At 36.2% G+C, this 19,153-nt stretch overlaps 1 protein-coding gene across 3 annotated transcripts in view; it reads left to right on the top strand.

Moving 5' to 3' along the window:
* GUCY1B1 (guanylate cyclase 1 soluble subunit beta 1) overlaps positions 1 to 19,153 on the top strand; it is a 59,871-nt gene that overhangs the window by 27,959 nt on the left and 12,759 nt on the right. For 2 of the 3 annotated variants that reach the window (XM_030017117.2, XM_030017135.2), the window contains 8 exons: positions 3,650 to 3,880; positions 5,265 to 5,381; positions 6,211 to 6,344; positions 7,149 to 7,346; positions 9,190 to 9,427; positions 10,286 to 10,426; positions 11,536 to 11,690; positions 11,993 to 12,119. In XM_030017117.2, the coding sequence (XP_029872977.1) occupies positions 3,650 to 3,880; positions 5,265 to 5,381; positions 6,211 to 6,344; positions 7,149 to 7,346; positions 9,190 to 9,427; positions 10,286 to 10,426; positions 11,536 to 11,690; positions 11,993 to 12,119 (1,341 nt within the window). Of the gene's footprint in view, positions 1 to 3,649; positions 3,881 to 5,264; positions 5,382 to 6,210; positions 6,345 to 7,148; positions 7,347 to 9,189; positions 9,428 to 10,285; positions 10,427 to 11,535; positions 11,691 to 11,992; positions 12,120 to 15,496; positions 16,831 to 19,153 lie in introns of those variants that run through there. The other variant, XM_030017127.1, reaches the window with a different exon arrangement.

Genomic DNA, 19,153 nt, shown 5'->3' with positions numbered 1-19,153 from the left:
AAGGACATTCTGTCCCTCCCTCATACTGAGATACGAGTATGCCTTGGGGACATGCTCATATCTATAGAATTGAGTCTTCTCTTGTAGATACATCAGTGAAAGTTTAACAGATAGCATATGTTTGTTATACATGCTGTATCACAGTGATACTGCTTGATTTAATATTGTGTGTGAAGCTCACCGAATATATTAAACCACAAAGTCATTTTAAAGTAACTGTTCTCTGAATAGTCCTTCCCTGAAATATTGGTGTGACTTTTCACTTGGCTAAGCAAGGACAAACTCTGAAGATATATCTTCTGGAAAGCACAGGCAGGTTAGCAGTTAGATGTTATATATTCTCTTTGAAACCAGGAGAGTGATTTTTCCCTTCAGTTTTTAACTGCAGTTACTATGGTGATTGAGCTCTTAGACGTGGTGAAATGATGTCACTTCATGAGCTAAGACCGCAGGGGGAGGAAGAATTAGACTTGATTCCTGGCTTTGTTGCTTCTGTCACTGAACTTTCATTTGTCAAGCATTTAGCAGAGGCTTCTTCAACAATATTTAAATGATACTGAAATTCTGTGGCTTGCAAACTTCACTTGCAGAATGAAACAATATATAAGTTCTATTCTAATTAGGCTTACTGCAGAGTATCTAGGGCACGTCTTTATGTGAGATAAGTATCTGGCCAATTAGGTTGGATCTGTAGGTACAAAGGTGAAGGGACAGAAATTAGCATATTATGTTAATGGCCAGAAGTGCTTATTTTAAACTTGCTGACAAAGTGGATGAAATCATGAGATAGGAAGATTAGATAGTGCATAAATGATGTGAGCAGATAAGGCATCGCGAAATTACATATCCAGTAGGAAGTTATTTAAGGATGAATCAGTAGCTTGCTAAGCCTGGAGAGGAGTATGGTTGTAGCTTCTGTTAATAAGGGTCTGTGCATGGATGACCAGAATCAAATTCAGTAAACCAGGCATGTCCACAGCATATCAGGTTTACCAGGAGTGTGCAGCTGGCGCTGTGGCTGTTTTGTAGATATGAGACATTTCCATGTGTTTGGCCTGTTGTTCATCTCCTGCCCTAATGTGATGCCCTAGCAAAGCAAGCATTTCTAGATGCCCTGGAGTCTGGTCAAAAATAGTGTTGCAAATGAATTTGAAGATGGCTGTGAAACTTGCAGCTTTGCACTGTTACTGACACAGTTCTAATCTATAAAGGTTAGGAAAATAGCACATCATGTGTGATGTAAGCTTGTAGGATCTGTGGAGCGTCGTGTCTCAAACTTAGCTAGACATCTTGAAGCATGTAGCACTTCTATTTTTATAGGTGGGGTTTTTTTAACCAACACTTGAGTTTTGTTTATGCATGCATCATTCATTTCTAATAAATGGAAAAAAATGGGAAGTTATAAAAAATCCATTAGGTGCTGCATGGTAAAAAATCTGTTAAAAATCAGTTAAAAATCTGTAAGTACAAGTGCAGGTTGGTAACAGAATACTAGTATGCAGTGACTAAGGCGGTCGTTAGGTGATAATATTAATATCTCTGGAAGGTGATGTGCTGTTAATATGAACATTTCCTTAAAAATTATTAGATCTTTAAAAATGAATTTTAGGACTGCTTTGCTGAATGAAGAAGCTTTTCATCCAAAGTATGCATTTTTTTTCCAGTAGTGGCAAGAGCAACTCTTTGAAGTAAGATCCAAGACTGGAAATGATCTGGAAGCATAGATCAATTCTAGTGATAATTCTACACAATCTGAAAAAGGGTACTGTGTATAATCTCGGCTATCCCTCGATGCAATACTAGTAATAATAAAATAAAACCTGTGGGAGTGTGTATGAGTGATAGTAAGAACTTAAGACTGTAACTGCATTCTGTCAATCCTCAGTATGGCCACAGCCTCTTACAATTTCAGGGATAATGATTTAAAAGAAGAGGAAGACATGGAGAACCTTTAAACCCTGAATTCAGAGGAGAACTGGGTTTCCATCTACTGTGTTCCATTTTCCTAGACAAACCCACATAACTTGTTTTCCTCAGATGACCACCACATATTCTTTCCAAGGTTTACCTCTTATTAACTCATAATTTCCCACTTCTCTCTGCCACACACTGCCGTATGGATTATCAACACAGTTTCTTCAGGAACTTAGGTTTTATCATCATTAACATTTGAACTTGTTCATACATCCAGCTTTAGGTACCTACATTAGCTGGTAAATTTAGTAGGATGATCTTTCTCTAAGTTACTTACATATGCAATAGAAAGAGAAGACTAATGCAGCACATGGTATAGAGCACCTAAATCAGGCTCCTGCTCGGAACTGGCCTCCAGAAAAGCCTGTCTTTCCTTTAAATGAATAGTCAAATAGGGCATCAAGGAACACTACTGTCTTAAATTAAGTATCATTTAGCAGTAAAATAGTTCTGTTGTTTTAGACTCCTCCATTTGTATAGGAACAAATAAAGGAATCGGCACTCCCCAACTGATGAGCTAGCATGGCTGACAGTTGTGGAGGAGAAATAATTAGTAAACTAAACATCTAAGGGATCAAGTGCATTGTTTGTGCATATCCGTTCTGTTTTCATATTGTAACTGTTAATCTCTGTGGTTAGACTATGTGTGAAGGACAGAATCAGGATGCATTAGAGATTTTAAGAAGCCTTTTTTTGCTTCAGTAGCTTTAGGATCAGACTCTACATGAAAGTAGAATCAGGTGCAACATGTTCCAGAAGGCTGCCGCTAAACAATAGTGTGTAAATAGAATTGTTCTGTTCCAGTCATTAAATCTAATTAGGCTTGAGAAGAGGTGAATTTGGTCTCTCAAGGTAAATTACGTTATTCTATTAGTTACTAGCTTTAATTATACTGCAATACATGACTCTCACTGCAAACAAAATAATCCCTATTAATTTCATATTTTCTACTAACTTTGAGTAAAATTACTAAAGTGTGAAATGCTATATTCAAGACACTTATTTGAGATTCGACTGTTGTAGATGACTCTGGTTTTGCTGTGATTTCATTTAATATGGAATGCAGCTTGGAGAAGATTGTAATTGCTTTTAGTTTTATCTGTTGGTCCTGATCTTACAGTCATCACTGCTTGCATGTGTAAGGACTGTATATTCAAACATCTGCTCCATCCACCTTTCTTCTGTCTGACTGTGACATGCCCATCCTCTGGTCAGCACTGTTTGCTGTTGTATTATAGATCTTGCAAACAGCTTTCATCAAAATAAGGATTCAAGTGGTCTGTGTAACTCAAGACTTGCCACATGTTCATTCAAGGGGAAGAGAGAGTCCTGTTTTCTGGCATGTACGGGTAAAAGCAAGCATAACTTGAGCCTTGACCCATGATTTCAGGACGTGCATTTCACTCAGACTTTATAGATTGTATTTGAGCGATCTTCAATATGTTGTTCATGCAAACGGCAACTGTGGCTAAGCAAAGGCATAATTATTCACCTGGAATTATGAAGAATGTCTAAAATCAGAAATCCTTAGTAGAATATAGTATTTTTCAAGATGCAGATATCATTCTTGAATTCATCTTTCTGCTTTAAATGTATTCCTGTCTTCATAGTAGTATTCCAGTTATTAATGAGTAGCAGAGTTTTCAGTTTTTCATGTTTTCCTTCATTTTTCTAGGTTATTCAACAGAGAAATGAAGAATGTGACCACATTCAGTTTTTAATTGAAGAGAAAGAGTCTAAAGAAGAAGACTACTATGAAGACCTCGACAGATTTGAAGAAAATGGTACCCAAGAGTCTCGCATCAGTCCCTATACTTTCTGCAAGGCCTTTCCTTTCCACATAATATTTGACAGAGATCTGGTCGTCACACAGTGTGGCAATGCTATATACAGAGTCCTTCCACAGGTTAGATGATTCTCATACATGAATAATCATAGAGATTCCTAATGGTAAATGCTTCAAAGGTTTATTTTAAAGATGAATAAAATAGATTCAGGATTCTCTGTCTAAACAGTGTTCCTGTATAACTATAATTTTTACTACATTGTGCTCTTGTTTGAAAAAGGACAGTGAAAATAGCCCTAATTCTACAACAGCGCTGTTCATTATGGTCATGTCCATGTGCAGTAAGAGAATAAGCTTGAGCAGAGAAAACCTGATCACCCCCACAATTCAGGTGTTAGCTTGATACCTGATTCTTTCTTGTAGCTCACTCCAAGATACTTTTGCTATGAAGGTGGCAGATAACTCTTTAAAGTGGATGTGGGACAGTCAGTGCGACTTGGCCTGGGGTTCAGGAAATGGTCTTGCTCATAGTGCTGTATAGTGTAGCAGCAAATACATAATCTATAGATATTACTTGACAGTAATGCCTTCAAATACTTAAGCTGTCAGAGTAACTGAAGAGCAAAATAACAGAAGTTGTAGTATACTTTCTTGGCTTGTGCATCAAAGGATCAGAATTAATGAGCCATACTATGTTTGTGATATGTATATATGTGTTCTGAACTGAATGCTGCTGCTGCAATTTCCTCTGGTTATTTACAGTAAAAGAGTAGTCAGAGGTCCTTTTAATGTTATATATTCTGCATATGAATAGGATACCTCAGTTCTTGCCTGAAAGCTGACAGTGTTTCTAAAAATAAGCAACAGGTAAAAGCAATAATATGAGAGAAGCTAAAGGTAAGATGATGAAAACAACAAATGATCTTTACAATTATGTAGGCTAATGTTGCACATACCATGTTGTTTCTGAATCATGGACATACTTTTAAAATCAATTTTATGTTATTTAGTTTTTCCTTCAATTTGTTTTTGGTGATTTCTCTCTGAATTTTGCAGAAAGATTTGAAAGAAGAGCTTTGTAAGTAGTTCTGCCAGATTTTTCCCAAGGGCATTCACTGAACAGCTATAACAAACTATCCAGCCTGCTGAGGATGGCTATCAGAATCCTTATTATCGGAGTTGATGCTTTAGAGAACATAGCTCATTGAAAAGGGAGTTTGAAGGAGGTCACTTAGGAGGAAAATGCTGGAAAGCTTTTTTTACTGTAGAGTGGGAACAGTTTGACAGATAACAAATGTGATAGTCTTAACACAATTTTACAAAATCATCTTGCAGACTAGAATTGCACTTTGAAGTCAATATACTTGTGATGTAAAATCCTTAATTTAAAAACCTTGTGTTTTAATGGAGAACGCATAAAGTATATATTATCTTCCATTCAGTATATTTTTATTATAAAACATAACAATCTATTTTTTTCCTTTTTTTTTTTTTTTTATTCTAGCTGCAGCCGGGAAATTGCAGTCTGTTGTCAGTTTTCTCCTTGGTCCGGCCTCATATTGATATTAGTTTCCATGGGATCCTCTCACATATCAATACAGTCTTTGTGCTGAGGACCAAGGTAACTAGAGAATATTCACCTGGCTTTTCTTTAAGTAAGTATGCTTTGGAGAGATAAGAAGAAGTGCTGAAAGCTCAGAAGTCTTCGGAGAAAATTCTTTGCACAGTAGTACACTCAGTTACTTTTGTGTCTTGAGCCAAGAAAAAGTCACAGGCATGAATTCATATGTATCTGTTAAGTAGAATGGTATATAGGCATGATGAAGTACATATACTTCATGTCTGATGCTTTCTTTGTAAGGGGTCAACCCATTATATGGCGTTGTACCAAAGTAAATGTAGAAAGGCAATTACATTTACTTTTGCTTCATAACAATATGGGAGACAAATATGAAATGTGTTCTTGCTTGGGCCCATACATTCATACACAGTTCTGTGTCCTTTTCTCTAAAGAGGGCAGGAGAGGAGGTGGGTGATATGAATGAATGCAGCATGTAGAGTAGCACCTACTACATCAAGGAGGCTGTTTATTTATAGAAAACTGTACCTGAGAGAAACCAAGATATCTTAGATGTGCTCCCAGGCACAGATAGATCTTCACAGAATAGGCAATACTTTTGTCAAACTATTGTTAAGAAATGATACAGAAGAAAAGAAGAAGTTATGAACATGAATGTAAAGAAAGATACCATGCTTTATATCTTTGAGGTAGCAAATCACAGTATTAAAATATGGATATGTTCAAGTGAGAAATTAATTGGGGTTTAATGTAGGCTGTAACTCTATTCCAGACATTCTGACTGCCTTCTTAGTGAAGGCACTTACGTATGTGGCCTGGTGCATAACACACATACCATTGTCCTTATATAATTGTGACTTTTGATCACCAGGAGGGGCTGTTGGATGTGGAAAAGCTGGAATGTGAAGATGAACTGACTGGCACCGAAATCAGCTGCTTACGCCTGAAAGGGCAAATGATCTACTTGCCTGAAGCAGACAGCATTCTCTTTCTTTGTTCGCCAAGGTACTTTAAACCTAGAGTTCTATAACGTTGATTTTCATTTTACAGTTACTAATTTTAAGAACATTTAGGGGAGTAGTACTACAGAGATTAATTGGTTCAAGTAGTGATTTCATTGATTTTGAAGTGTTTATATGAAAAGAGGGAGGAGCATTTAAACATCAGAACATGGCTGATTATTAAATAATTCAATATAAGCACCCGGATGCTCTGGCCCAGTTTGTACAAATGGGAATTCCTCATGATTCTGTGATTTTTGGCAAGTTTTGTCCTTTGTTTCTTACTCTGAGAGTACTAAGAAATGCCACAATGATTTGGTTTCCTCTGTGGATTCATATATTTTTGCAGTAGTTTTAATGTAATAGAGCAGTGATGATTATAAAGAAGTGGTTGCAATGGGCGATTGAATGGAGGGCTTCTTTAGCTAAGAGCATGTTGAGCTAACACACCAGATTACACAGTTATGATATGTTAATCTCCTGTGTAAAAGGGAGAGAGTGGATGAAGACAGAAAGGGAAGAGGCTACCTTAACATAATCTCACTTTTATTTGTGTACTGAAGTATGTGTATTTGATATGTTCATGGAAGTGACCAATGAGAATTCTGTATTTAAATGTAAAAATAGAGCCATGTGTTAATGTGAATGAACACAAATAAGGTATTTCATAGAAGGGGTATGTTGTACAGTTCATCACAAGTTCAGAAGCGGAATCTTTCTTCTCTTATTCAGCAGCCTCTGCTGCTCATTTGAGTTTTAAATGCTCCTTTGGCAAGTTTAATTGTACCCGTATTGTTACATATTGCAGTGTGATGAACTTGGATGATTTAACCAGAAGAGGTTTATATCTGAGTGATATTCCATTGCATGATGCTACCCGTGATCTGGTTCTTTTGGGAGAGCAGTTCAGAGAGGAATATAAACTGACTCAAGAGCTTGAGATCCTCACTGACAGACTGCAGCACACACTGCGTGCACTGGAAGATGAAAAGAAAAAGACAGACACGTAAGAATCAAATCCTGATTTTGAGCTGAAACAGTCACATCAATATATTATTTATAGCTACCTTCTGCAAAAAATAACAGAATCTTGGAAGGAATATAAGAGATATTCAGGGCTGATAATTTTGGAGTCAAGAAAGAACATTTTACTTCAATGCCTCATAGGGTATTTCTTTATTTAGATTGTCAAATATCATCTGCAGTCTAGGCTGTTACAGGCACAGATGTTTTGATGGCTCCTTCCCTGATAAGGAAACATATGAGAAGTGAACTGATAATTCTTTTTGTTTTGTGAATTACCTAAACCAGTAGTTTTGCAGATTTTCTTACATGCAGTCCCTGTAGCCAAGATGAATTTGATGAATGCCCAAATGCTACTATTTGACAGAGTTCTGTAAACCAGCTGTAGACCATTTTGTCTTTCTGGACTGCCATGCTCACAGGGTAATAGAACAGGAAAACATCTTATAAGCCTTGAAAATAGTCTGTGTAAAGGTGAGGTTTTGCAATAGGCTAATGCTAGGAATTTGATTTTATAGTTACCCGTAGTAACTTTTGGGGCTATCTAGATAATACAACTATCTAGATCTAAGTACATAATAATAGAGTATATGCATTAGGCCCCAAATCCATTTCTACAGGTAACTATAAAATCAAATTCATAGCATTAGTCTATGGCAGCCCAGCTCAAGGACTACTGGCAGGTAAATTAAACAAAAGTTTGTGTGACAAGCCACGTGGGGTTGATGGTTGACTCTTGTTTATAAAACATAGTTCCCATCTCTGTAACAGAAGAATTTATAGTGGCTTATGCTTGTTTAGTAGTAGAATTAACATTTGTTGTGCTATGAATTCTATTGACAGGTTTTTTTTTGTAGTAATGAAAATTATTGAAAGGGATGAATGGAAGAGTGAGAGAGAAAAGAAGCCTAAAAAATACTTTTTCTATTCATTCCTGGTTACTTGCTTTATAAAGTCATTTTATCTTCAGGAATTCGAGCCTTCTTGGCAGCCACTGGAACAGACAGTGTCAGTTACTATATCATGTGCGAAAAGTATTCACTAATTATAACTCATGCAGTAGTGAACTTGTCAAAAATGCAACTAATGAGGGTTTGTGCAGGAGGCTGTGTACAAAATGATGCTTAAGATTGTGAAACAGTCAGAGATCTTCAGCTTGCCCACTTAGCTTTTTAAGGAGGGAAATACACCTTATGATGGCAGTTAGAAAGTTGAAGGAATATACATGAGAGTGGAGTGAAGCTCTGTGTGTGTGATTTGGATTTTATTTTTGCATAATTTCTAATATGAACAAGTCTTAATATGTCATATAGACTATTAATTATAAAAACATGCAATAAACCCTAAAAGCATCATTCTCAACAGAAGAGGAAGCATTTAGCAATGCATGAGTTGATCAAGCGTGGAAAACTGTCTGATCTCTTCATGGCCTTTTTTGCAGTTTTTATGGTTCTGTGAGCAAAACCAGATTATATGAGCTGAGGATATGGCAGAAACACTTAAGCAATAAGCAGAAATGATCCAAGACACTATTAACAGATCATGTCAGAAGAATTAGTAATATATGCCTCATTTTGTTGGTAATTTAGGTGTATTAGTGTGTGTTTGAAATGTCATGGCTTTAGGTACACTGATGTATATCAGCTCCTGTTTCCCAAATAACATATGGTTCAGTAAACATCATCTTTTATATTGCTCTTTGATGATGCAAGTATGTAATAAACACTATGAGAGGTACTAAGTTAATATTTGAAGAGTGCTGGTGCAAAGACCTTTCTCCACATTCTTTCTGTTTTGCTTGTGCCTTTCTTTTCTTACACATTTAGATTACTGTACTCTGTTCTACCACCATCAGTGGCAAATGAACTGAGACACAAGCGTCCTGTTCCAGCTAAGCGGTATGACAATGTGACCATTCTTTTCAGTGGCATTGTTGGATTCAATGCCTTCTGTAGTAAACATGCCTCTGGAGAGGGAGCCATGAAGATTGTTAATCTTTTAAATGATCTTTACACGAGATTTGATATTCTGACTGATTCACGAAGGAATCCATTTGTTTATAAGGTAAGCAGAAGATTTTCAAAGTATTTAATCTGTGACTTTTCAATAATTTACTATCCTGTCACTCTTTTCCATCCTTTGGATTTTAGTCTTTTTTAAAAAAATAGTTATGTTCTCAGTCTTTGAACTGTGTTACCTGATATTACATAGCTAAAGAAGAGTATGTTGTCTATCTCTAAATGTATGAAGGAACATAAAGGGCTTAGTTCTCAACAGGATTTCTTCACAGTCACCCATTAGGTGGATTTATAATTCTACTTCCACCTTTAGCAGATGTGAACACTTACACAAGCAGTTTGTGGTTCTGCTGACCCTATGCTTTAAGTTTTTCAGTCATATACCTGGGTCTCGTGGTTGTAAATTATAACTTATTATTCAGTTATTCAATGTGAATTTCATTCCTTCATTAGGAATGAGGTATAGTTGCAGATGCATCTGGTAGCAGGTAGATAGGGAGAGAGAGAGAGAGATCCCATATATATGTACATGTGTATGCTTGTGTGTTTATACGTATAAGATTCATTCCTAGCTTTTACTAGAAATCAATTTTATGTCCTGTACCAAGTGAATCAAGGGTGTGAGTCAAAGCAAACATTGTGCTCAGTTTCTACAGAAATTCAGAAGACCCCAAAAGAGAGGCTCAAATTCACACAATCACAATGTCATTTGAATTTGTTACATTGTGGGCATACAATAAATTCTCTTCAGTAACAAGCAGAGATGATGGGAATTAGGGTGATTTGAATGAAAGTGAAGGGAAACTATTTGAAAGGACAAGCAGTCTTGAAGGAAGCACGATGTCCATTCTAGTACTCTAAAGGCCATGATAATAAAGTAATTGAAAAATATGTATCTTGATAGGTGGAAACAGTTGGGGACAAGTATATGACAGTGAGTGGTCTACCAGAGCCTTGCATTCATCATGCACGATCTATCTGCCACCTGGCATTGGATATGATGGAAATAGCAGGCCAAGTTCAAGTAGATGGTGAGCCTGTACAGGTTAGTAAATGTGTGGGCTTGAATGAAGAGCCCATTCTTTGATATGATGATAATGCTTTGAAATATGATAATGCTCAAGTCCCAGTTGGTGCAAACTTTGTTATTGCTAGTTTTTGAGACTGAGAGCTACAAATAATATGAAAAGTCACATGTAGATGTGACACGTGCAGTTCCCAGACCTTAAAATCTAATATTGTGCTTAACCTTTTAAAGGAATACATTAGGTACGCATCATTTATGTCTGTTTTCCGATCACTTCAATCTAATCAACAAATTCCCATTGCGCATCAAGTACAATTGTTAAGTCTTCTTCATCTCTATGAACAGAACAATAATATTCCTTCACTAATAGTTTTGATCATGCTTCAGATCCTCAGCATGAGAAAATATTGCTTTAAAAAGAAAAATACAGTTCCATAGGCAGTTATGGCAATGACTACTGGCAACCATGTACATTAGTGGAAATTCACTCATTGTGGGATTTTATGAAGATGTTGTGGTATTAATTCAGAATGGGGGAGGCTGCATTGACCTGTCCTCATCAGAAGGCTTTGAAAGAAAGCAAAATAAGTAATGAGTGTGACGCATATTTCTATTTCCATGAATGTTATTGGTCTAACACCTAGCTTAGATCTGTGTACTTCACTTTGTCACTGGGCAAAGAAGTGAGAAGGTTTGATTTGGGGCTTTACAATAACTGTAATGTGCTATAAGAATGAGCTTCTCCAAACCCCTGTCCTATCTCTTTTAAATGCAAAATACCATGTTTCCTCTAAGAAACATCTTTTTTTCTTGACCTACACCATTCATTTCTGTATCTTCTGAGTACTCATTAAACGCAGACCTGCAGAGTATGCCTCTCTTTCCACTTTTTTTAATTTCACAGTACATAATAGCAGCATGGCTTGGTGCATGCTGGAAAAATACGGATTTTGTTCTTTCATGTGGGAGGACACAAAACACAAAATGCAAGGCTTTGAAGAAGCAGGAGTGACACATTGGAAAAATAAACTCTAGTAAATAGAAATGGCATAATACCTGTATTTAGTCAGAAGCATCAGATTCGTTACGTTGATTTTGAATATTCAAACTTTATTTTTTCTCTAAAGATAACAATAGGAATCCATACTGGTGAGGTAGTCACAGGTGTCATAGGCCAAAGGATGCCACGTTACTGTCTCTTTGGAAATACTGTCAATCTAACAAGCAGAACAGAAACTACTGGAGAAAAGGGAAAGATCAATGTCTCTGAATATACTTACAGGTGAGTGATGCAATATTTTTATTGGTGTTGACATCTTAAAATAAATCACTTTGTCAGTATAACATCAGTGTCTTTGGAGTTGAAAGTGACAGGACTCCTGCAACACTTTATTTAAGTACATGAGTTCTCATGAAACTGTATGGCAGACTGCATTATGATATACCATTATTGGTATGCAAATATAATAATGATCTAGAGATAGATTTGACTCTTTTGTTAATTTGCTCACATCTGTAGCATGTTTAATATTTTTTATAGTGTGTGGCGTGCATACATTTACATGTTTTCTCTTTCAATTTCAGGTGTCTTATGACACCAGAAAATTCAGATCCTCAGTTCCACCTGGAGTACAGGGGTCCAGTTTCTATGAAGGGTAAAAAAGAACCGATGCAGGTTTGGTTTTTGTCCAGAAAGAGTACAGAGACAGAGGTATGACTAAACAGAGTGTAATTTTTTTTTTTTTTAAACAAGGCATAAACATGACAAATTTAATCTAAACCACTGAGAGCCATTTGCATTTGCAAAACTAAATGTTCCCTAGAAAAAATGAAGAGTTTTATACAAGACTATTTCATTAATGCATTTACTATCTTGACAGCACATTAAGTCCTTGATTATTTGTCTTTGCAGTTTGTACAGTCCCTGAAAGAATACTTTTGTATTTTAAAAAGTCCTTGAGGGAATGCCAAGTGTTTAAATATTTATATCTCCCTCTTCTTACGGATTTCTCCACTATACTAGATTTTGCAATATAACATCCATTTCTGTTTAGCTGACATGTCTGGTTATCAGCACTTCAAAATTCACCATTTGCTTTATTACAGTGAGTGAATAAATGTGCCTTCAAATATATAGGCAACAGCCCAGCAACTACTTGCAGGCAGGTTCACACCTGATGTGTATGGTGGTCTGTTAACCCCACGTGGATCTGCTTGTTCAGAGACTGTTGCATGATAGAGGTCTTGCTTTAGAAATATACAGGGTGAAAACTGTTTCTTCTAAATGACATATGAGCCTAAATCCTCTTCTCAAAATGATGTAGGGAAAAGCTCTTCAAGCACTGAGTGGTCTTTAAGCTTATGCCTCAGTTTCAAAAGTCTGGGCATGTATTAACCAAAGTCTCATTAAAAGCCAATAAGATCTAGACTTACAAGTATGATACAAACTTAGACACTTAATCAGGTTACAGTATGCCAGCTGATTTGCCATAGCTGAGCAGGTGCATACTTTCCACCCATTGCCAACAGGGAGAAAAAAAAGGGTAAAAGTAATTTACATAGCTTGAATTTTATCTTGAAGCAATACAAGAAGAAAGAGTTTTATGCTAATGTATTTAATCTTAAAAATACACCTGACTAAAATAATGGAAGTCATCAGTTACCTTGACTGAAATAATTCTTGTAAGTCACAGGCAATTAATTATGTGTCTGAATACTCATGTGCTTCTGAAAATGAAATTTAGGCTGTTAAACTGTTTGGGCTCTTCAGGAGATCTAATCCAGATTTATTACCACTGGTACCAAAGTATATGAATACTGATTTTTTAATGGTAACTCCTAGTATTAACCCCCAGTATTAAACTTCAGGGGAGAGCCTGTACTTTAACTCTCCTGAAGTCTGTATTTTAGTATATATTACTTACAATAATAATCTGGGTGCCACTTTTGATAATAGTTTTCTATTTTTATTCTGTATCAAGATTAACTATAATTTCACGTGGCTACCATTCTTTCAAATCTATAGTTGTATTTAAAATATATTTTAATTAAACACCTTTCACTTTTTTCTGCATTATAAATTATGTCCTATCATTTGTAGCAGGGCACATTGTGATTTTAAATGTAAAATTTCAGAGGGGTACTGAGTCAGGTGGGTATTTTCCTTGTTTCAGCCTCACCCATGTTTAATATGAATATAGGGTTCGGGTAGTTCAGAATTTTAAATATTGCAATTTCCATTTAGCGATCTTGTACAACAGTTGGTTTTGTTAATCCTCACAGCAATCCTGAGAGGTCCTTGCTGATACTATTATCTACTACTCTAGCTTTGTAGACAGGGTCACAGGGACAGGAATAAACCTGACAGAAAAATGCTGTCAGCCTGATTTTCAGGAGCACTTAAGACTAACAGTTTAAGCATACTCAAAAAGTCTCTCTAATTTTGTTAGTTTTTGTTAATTCTGAAATTCGGATTAACGTGTAATTCTTATAGATAGAAGGACTTCTCCCACCACAGATACCTCTTCTAAATTGTAGTAAGTTTCGGAGGAGACTAGAAAGATACATTCATGTGGTGATTTGAACGGATAATCATTTTGTCAGAGGTGATTTTGAAAAGTGAAAGAATATAATCCTCTAATCTTTTAATTCTTTTTCACTCCCTGCACAATTTCCACTGTCCATACACAAGATGCACTGAGTTTTACTCCTTTAAGATCTTCTAAATTGTTTGCAGTTTCTCTTTGTCTTGTGAAGGTACTCTTCATGTTATTTCTGGCACTTTATAGGCTGTACATAATAGTTGTAATCCAAAAGCAGAAATCAGATAACCAACTTTTTATGTTTGATTACCAGAGTAATCGCTTTGCTTTAGGCAAGCGTGTAGTCTTGGTTTTCTTTTCAGCATCTTATTCTCTCTGACCTTTCAAACACATACATATGCTAATATATTATCATGTGCAGTACCGTTAATTTCAAGGGGACTGTTCATAACAATAAGTATGGCATGATAACATGTATTCAGAAACTATATAGTAAATTTCCTGAAAGGTCACTCTAGAATATTGCAAGAAGTGGCTTATAGAAGTAAAAATGAAAATTATTTCTTAAATCATCCTGAAGATATTTCTGTTGAATATTCTTTTACTGTGAAGTTTTCTACCTCCAATATCTTTAAATCTAGGATTGATTCACATTAGTGATATATTCTCCTTTTCATTAGATCCCTTAGAGAGTGGTTAGCTCAGCATTTGCAAATCTATCAGCATAATATTTACCCTGAAGCCCAGTAATTAATATATTGTGAGGAAAGAGGACAAAATACTTGGAGCTGGCATAAAGATGTGAAACCAAGGCTTAAAATATGCTGTCTCTCTGCTAGGCCTGTAGAAAATTATAGGGTCGGAGCTGCTCAGCGTACCTCAAACTCGGTTCCTAAGCTGGCATCTGCAATATCAGTCACCATGAGCAGTAGTTACTTCTGAGAAAGACCTGATTTACAAGAATCAGTGTTGGTTTGGAGTGCTGCTCCTTTACTTTTGTCCGCTTAAGATACCTCTTCCATGATACCATTACAGCAAAAATTATAATTGCATGAGAAATATACATAGAACAAAAGCAACTGTGACCAATTACTCATTTTGCATCTGCTTGTTTGCATGTTATGGGATTAATTATTACCATCATTATTATTTTAACAGAGGTTCAGCTGCAGCTTCTCTCTTGAGAAACAGATTTGTTGTAAAAAGTAAAGCTTGCAGAGAGCCTCAGATGTCTGACTGCAATTTCCATCATTCCCCACTTTCAAATAGCTTTCTCTTCTGTCCCATCCCCACATTACTGATGGGAAGAAGTTAAAGTATCTCAGTCAGAGCTGGTAGTTCATCAGGGAATGTAGGAATTGTACATTCCTACATACAACACATACAAAAGAAATACGTGAGTTACATATGCTGTGTTTAATTATTTTTATTATGTACTGATATCGGTTGCAAGTTGTAAAATGTATTTTGTCACTGCATTGACCCACTATGTTGTTGCTTCAAGGAAAATCCCTTACTTCTCAAATTCTACTTGCATGCACTCAAGGAAACAAAGCAAGATGCTTTCTGAGCTGAGGGAAGAGGAAGAGGACGCTGGATAGGGTGCAATACTGTCCCCAAAATAGGGTGCCAGGCAGTAAGGTTGAGTTATGGATGTTATTTCACATCATATCTCCCATTGCCATGTGCAGTACCATTGTCTTTTGCCCTACTCCTGTAGTCATACTCACCATTTTTCTCCAGGCTCGCTTGCTTTTTTTTTGTCCTTAATGTTTGGTATTGTTGTATCTCTGCTATGAGCATGTATTTCAAGCTTTCTTTTTTTTGATAGGCATTTTTGCACGTCAGTCATGTGACCCTTCCTACCACCAGATAATATTGAATAAAATTTTGTAGTATGCATGCCATAACTAACCACTTCAATCTAATGCTTCACATCTTCATCTTCATCTCTGAAGTATAGTGGTTACGTTAATCAGTGACATTTCTGGAAAGACAGGTGTTTCAGTTGTTGGGCAGAGCAATGAACATAAAGAACTATTTTTAAAAATACCTACAGCAGCATTATGAAAATTATTGTATAAATGTGGCTTATCAGATATAGTTCTGCTATTACCATGCTTCCCGTTCATTTTGTGAATAACACTTGATGCACTGTAAATTCTTGGTTAGAAAAAGGTTCCTCTTTCGATATCACCCTGCATTTTCCCTTTGTAGACACTATGTAAACATTTCTATATTGAAAGGGGGCAGTTATTTGTCTGATACTGCCATTTGAAGCATGTGCCAATGTACTTCTACTGAAATGCTGTTCATTTGCAATGTATTTCTCATTGATTTATATTAACTAAATTAAGTTGTCTTGTTAATAATAGATTGCTGGACAATTTTAGACCATCTGTAGTGCTTTGATTCTTTTCTGATGGTGCCCCCAGCCCCCAGAATTGAAAGGCATGCTGCCAGGACATGGCTGTCATGGTTGCCTTTTGTTTTGGTCTTGTCTAATTTTCAGAAATGATCTTATTTTATTCCTTGGGAGGACCTGATAATATTCTAGGCATCATGGCATATTTAAGGGATGTAAAGCTTGTAAGGGGACATAGTGTCTTTTATCAGCTGATACAGTTACTAAAAGCGGAAAAGGTTTCAGCTGCGTAGACCTTTAGTAACTTCAACATACAGTGCATTTTTATGTGAATAATACCTGTTCTTATATGACTGATAATTTCTGAATATTTGCATTACAAAATAGGATAGTGCAATTACTTTGTGTACAAAAATTGTCTATATCTAGTATACCTTATCAGCACAGAATATATATGTATAAATGCTTCACGTTAATGTGCAAAAGAAATTGCAATAAATTATTTTTTCCACTGACTTACAGAAATTTTGGGATTTTCTTCTCGGTGAAAGCTGTATTTCATTGTTTGATACAAAACAAGTATGTTCTCCATTCCATAATTTGAAGTCCAAGTTTAAATAATTTATCAAGTCATTGTTCCAATGTTTGCAAATGTCCAAGAGTCTCCCACATTCAGGTTAATGGATCGCATCCTCAGATTAAAGTAGTGTTCAAAATGTGTAGACTAATGCTCCAAAATTAGTAGATGAGGTCACAAAAATGCGTGCATTCCTTTGAAACTCTTGGACAATATTTGACAATCAAAAATTTTTAGCCGTCCACTTTGAGCAGGATGTACATTACCAACCAAAGCTTTAGGAATGGGAAATGAAGAGAGGAAGCCACATACATTCCTTTCCATCATCTCACTGTCGGACAGCAGCGCATCCCAGCACTCTGAGAGATTGCTCTCAATCTAATAGATGGACAACAGCAATTTGCATTTAAAGTTGAACAAGTTTACCAAAACTTTAATAGTGACTCCTAAAGACATAGGATTTGTGACGGCTGTGGTTGTGCATTGACATAATTCATGCAAATGGGTGTGAAGTAACTGAAGTTTCTGTATTACTCTTCAAGCTGATGGAAGATGCCATGCCAGAAAACGTATATAATGCTCTGAGTTTATATTTTACCTTCTTAATAATTTCAAAATATTAAAGCTACTGTTAAGCTACTCCGTAACATAACCAATTTCTTAAAGCACTAGAATAATAGCTCATATATTATGTTCATATAAGAGCTTTTTATCTCAAGGAAACCTGTACGATTTAGGCACTCAACCACTTTTATTACTAAAACTGGTCTTCACTGAAATGCGGCATTCAGCTACTAAAATTATACTTCAGTTAGATATTACTCTCAGATAACAGTTAAAAACTTCTGCAGTTGTTTAGTTCTTTTATGTGTGCTCTATTGCATCTTTTATTTAACTATAGTGGTTTATTTTTTCAATAGAAGCTCTCTAGCTAAAACATGAGGCAGAGTAATTACCAAAGTGTGTTTCAAAGATGTTTACAAATGCACCTGGTTTATTTTCATATTTTTTGTAAAAAAGTTGAAACAAGGAAAAGGAACGGGAAAGCAGCAATGAAATTGCAAATTATGGAATGCTTAGCTGTTTGTAATCTTCTGGATCACATGCTTTCCTTTGAATTCAGATATGCAAAAGAATTTAGGTTTCTGTGGTGTTATTAACTAAGGCTGTGGCCGTGCAGGTGACTCTGCTACTCTACTGCTATCTTAAAGTTGGCACTGCAGTTGGCTTCTGTAATACAAGGCTGAGTAGTCTGATTGTTGCTAGTGTTTCTTGGATAATATACTCCCTTTTTTGAAGGACTCTCACTTCAACACTATACATATATTGTCACATACTGTAAGATGGTTATTCAGTGCATTTCCAGAGCCATCGTATATTAAAAAAAAAAAAAAAAAAGTTGGGTCATCACATTGTAGCAGTGTGAGAAATTGAGGAGAATTTGGTACTTATGTTCTCCAGACAGTCATCAGGCAGTCAGCATAGTGGTACAAATGCGAGCTTATGGGTTATTGTAAATGAATTCTGTCAGTCACTGTGTTGGCTTATCATCTCCAAGTAAAGGGATGTTATTGAACTTACAGTCCTGTTTTATTTGAGTACCAGGGACACACAGAGGGTCAGTGTTACTATTTTTCAATTAACAGGATCCTTTCTTTCCTGGGAGAGAGTTTGAAACTGTTGTCATTGCATGCCCCTACCTGGCAATGAGGGGGGAACAAATAATAAGCCAGTAAACAGAGCCATGCTAATCTAACTGTAAAGAAAAAGTGGTTCCATTCCCCAATCTATAGCTGCACGTACAAGGCACTATTTTTTTTCTCTACTGTTCTTCAGACTTCTGGCTGTCTTTGGGTGACAGTTGTGGAAAAACTGCAACAATACGTGCTGTATCCACCAATTCACTCTTTGTTTGTTACTAGCAGGAAAAGGTTAATGTTCATTTTCATCATAACGTCAATGGGTCTTTCTGCCAATGTGGCTGTTTTGGAGATAACGACAACCAGGGAATGTAAGAACAATTTTGTGACTATTATTCTGGGATGAAGATGTGTGTTCTCTGTCATAAAGGTTTTGTTCCAGACTATTCCACATATCCAGCAGTCAGATTGACATTGCCTTTGTTATTGTTTTTTTTGCAGAGATGATCATGGGGATTTCATATATATAAAGCACCTAGTACAAATTTCATGCTACAGTATAATTGTATTTTCAAGGGAAGCAATTTTGTGTGATGAGGGTCTATGAACTTGCAGCAATCA

The sequence above is a fragment of the Aquila chrysaetos genome, chromosome 1 (genome assembly GCF_900496995.4).
Source record: "Aquila chrysaetos chrysaetos chromosome 1, bAquChr1.4, whole genome shotgun sequence".
Taxonomy (NCBI): Eukaryota; Metazoa; Chordata; class Aves; order Accipitriformes; family Accipitridae; genus Aquila; species Aquila chrysaetos.
This window is presented reverse-complemented; position numbering and strand designations above follow the sequence as displayed.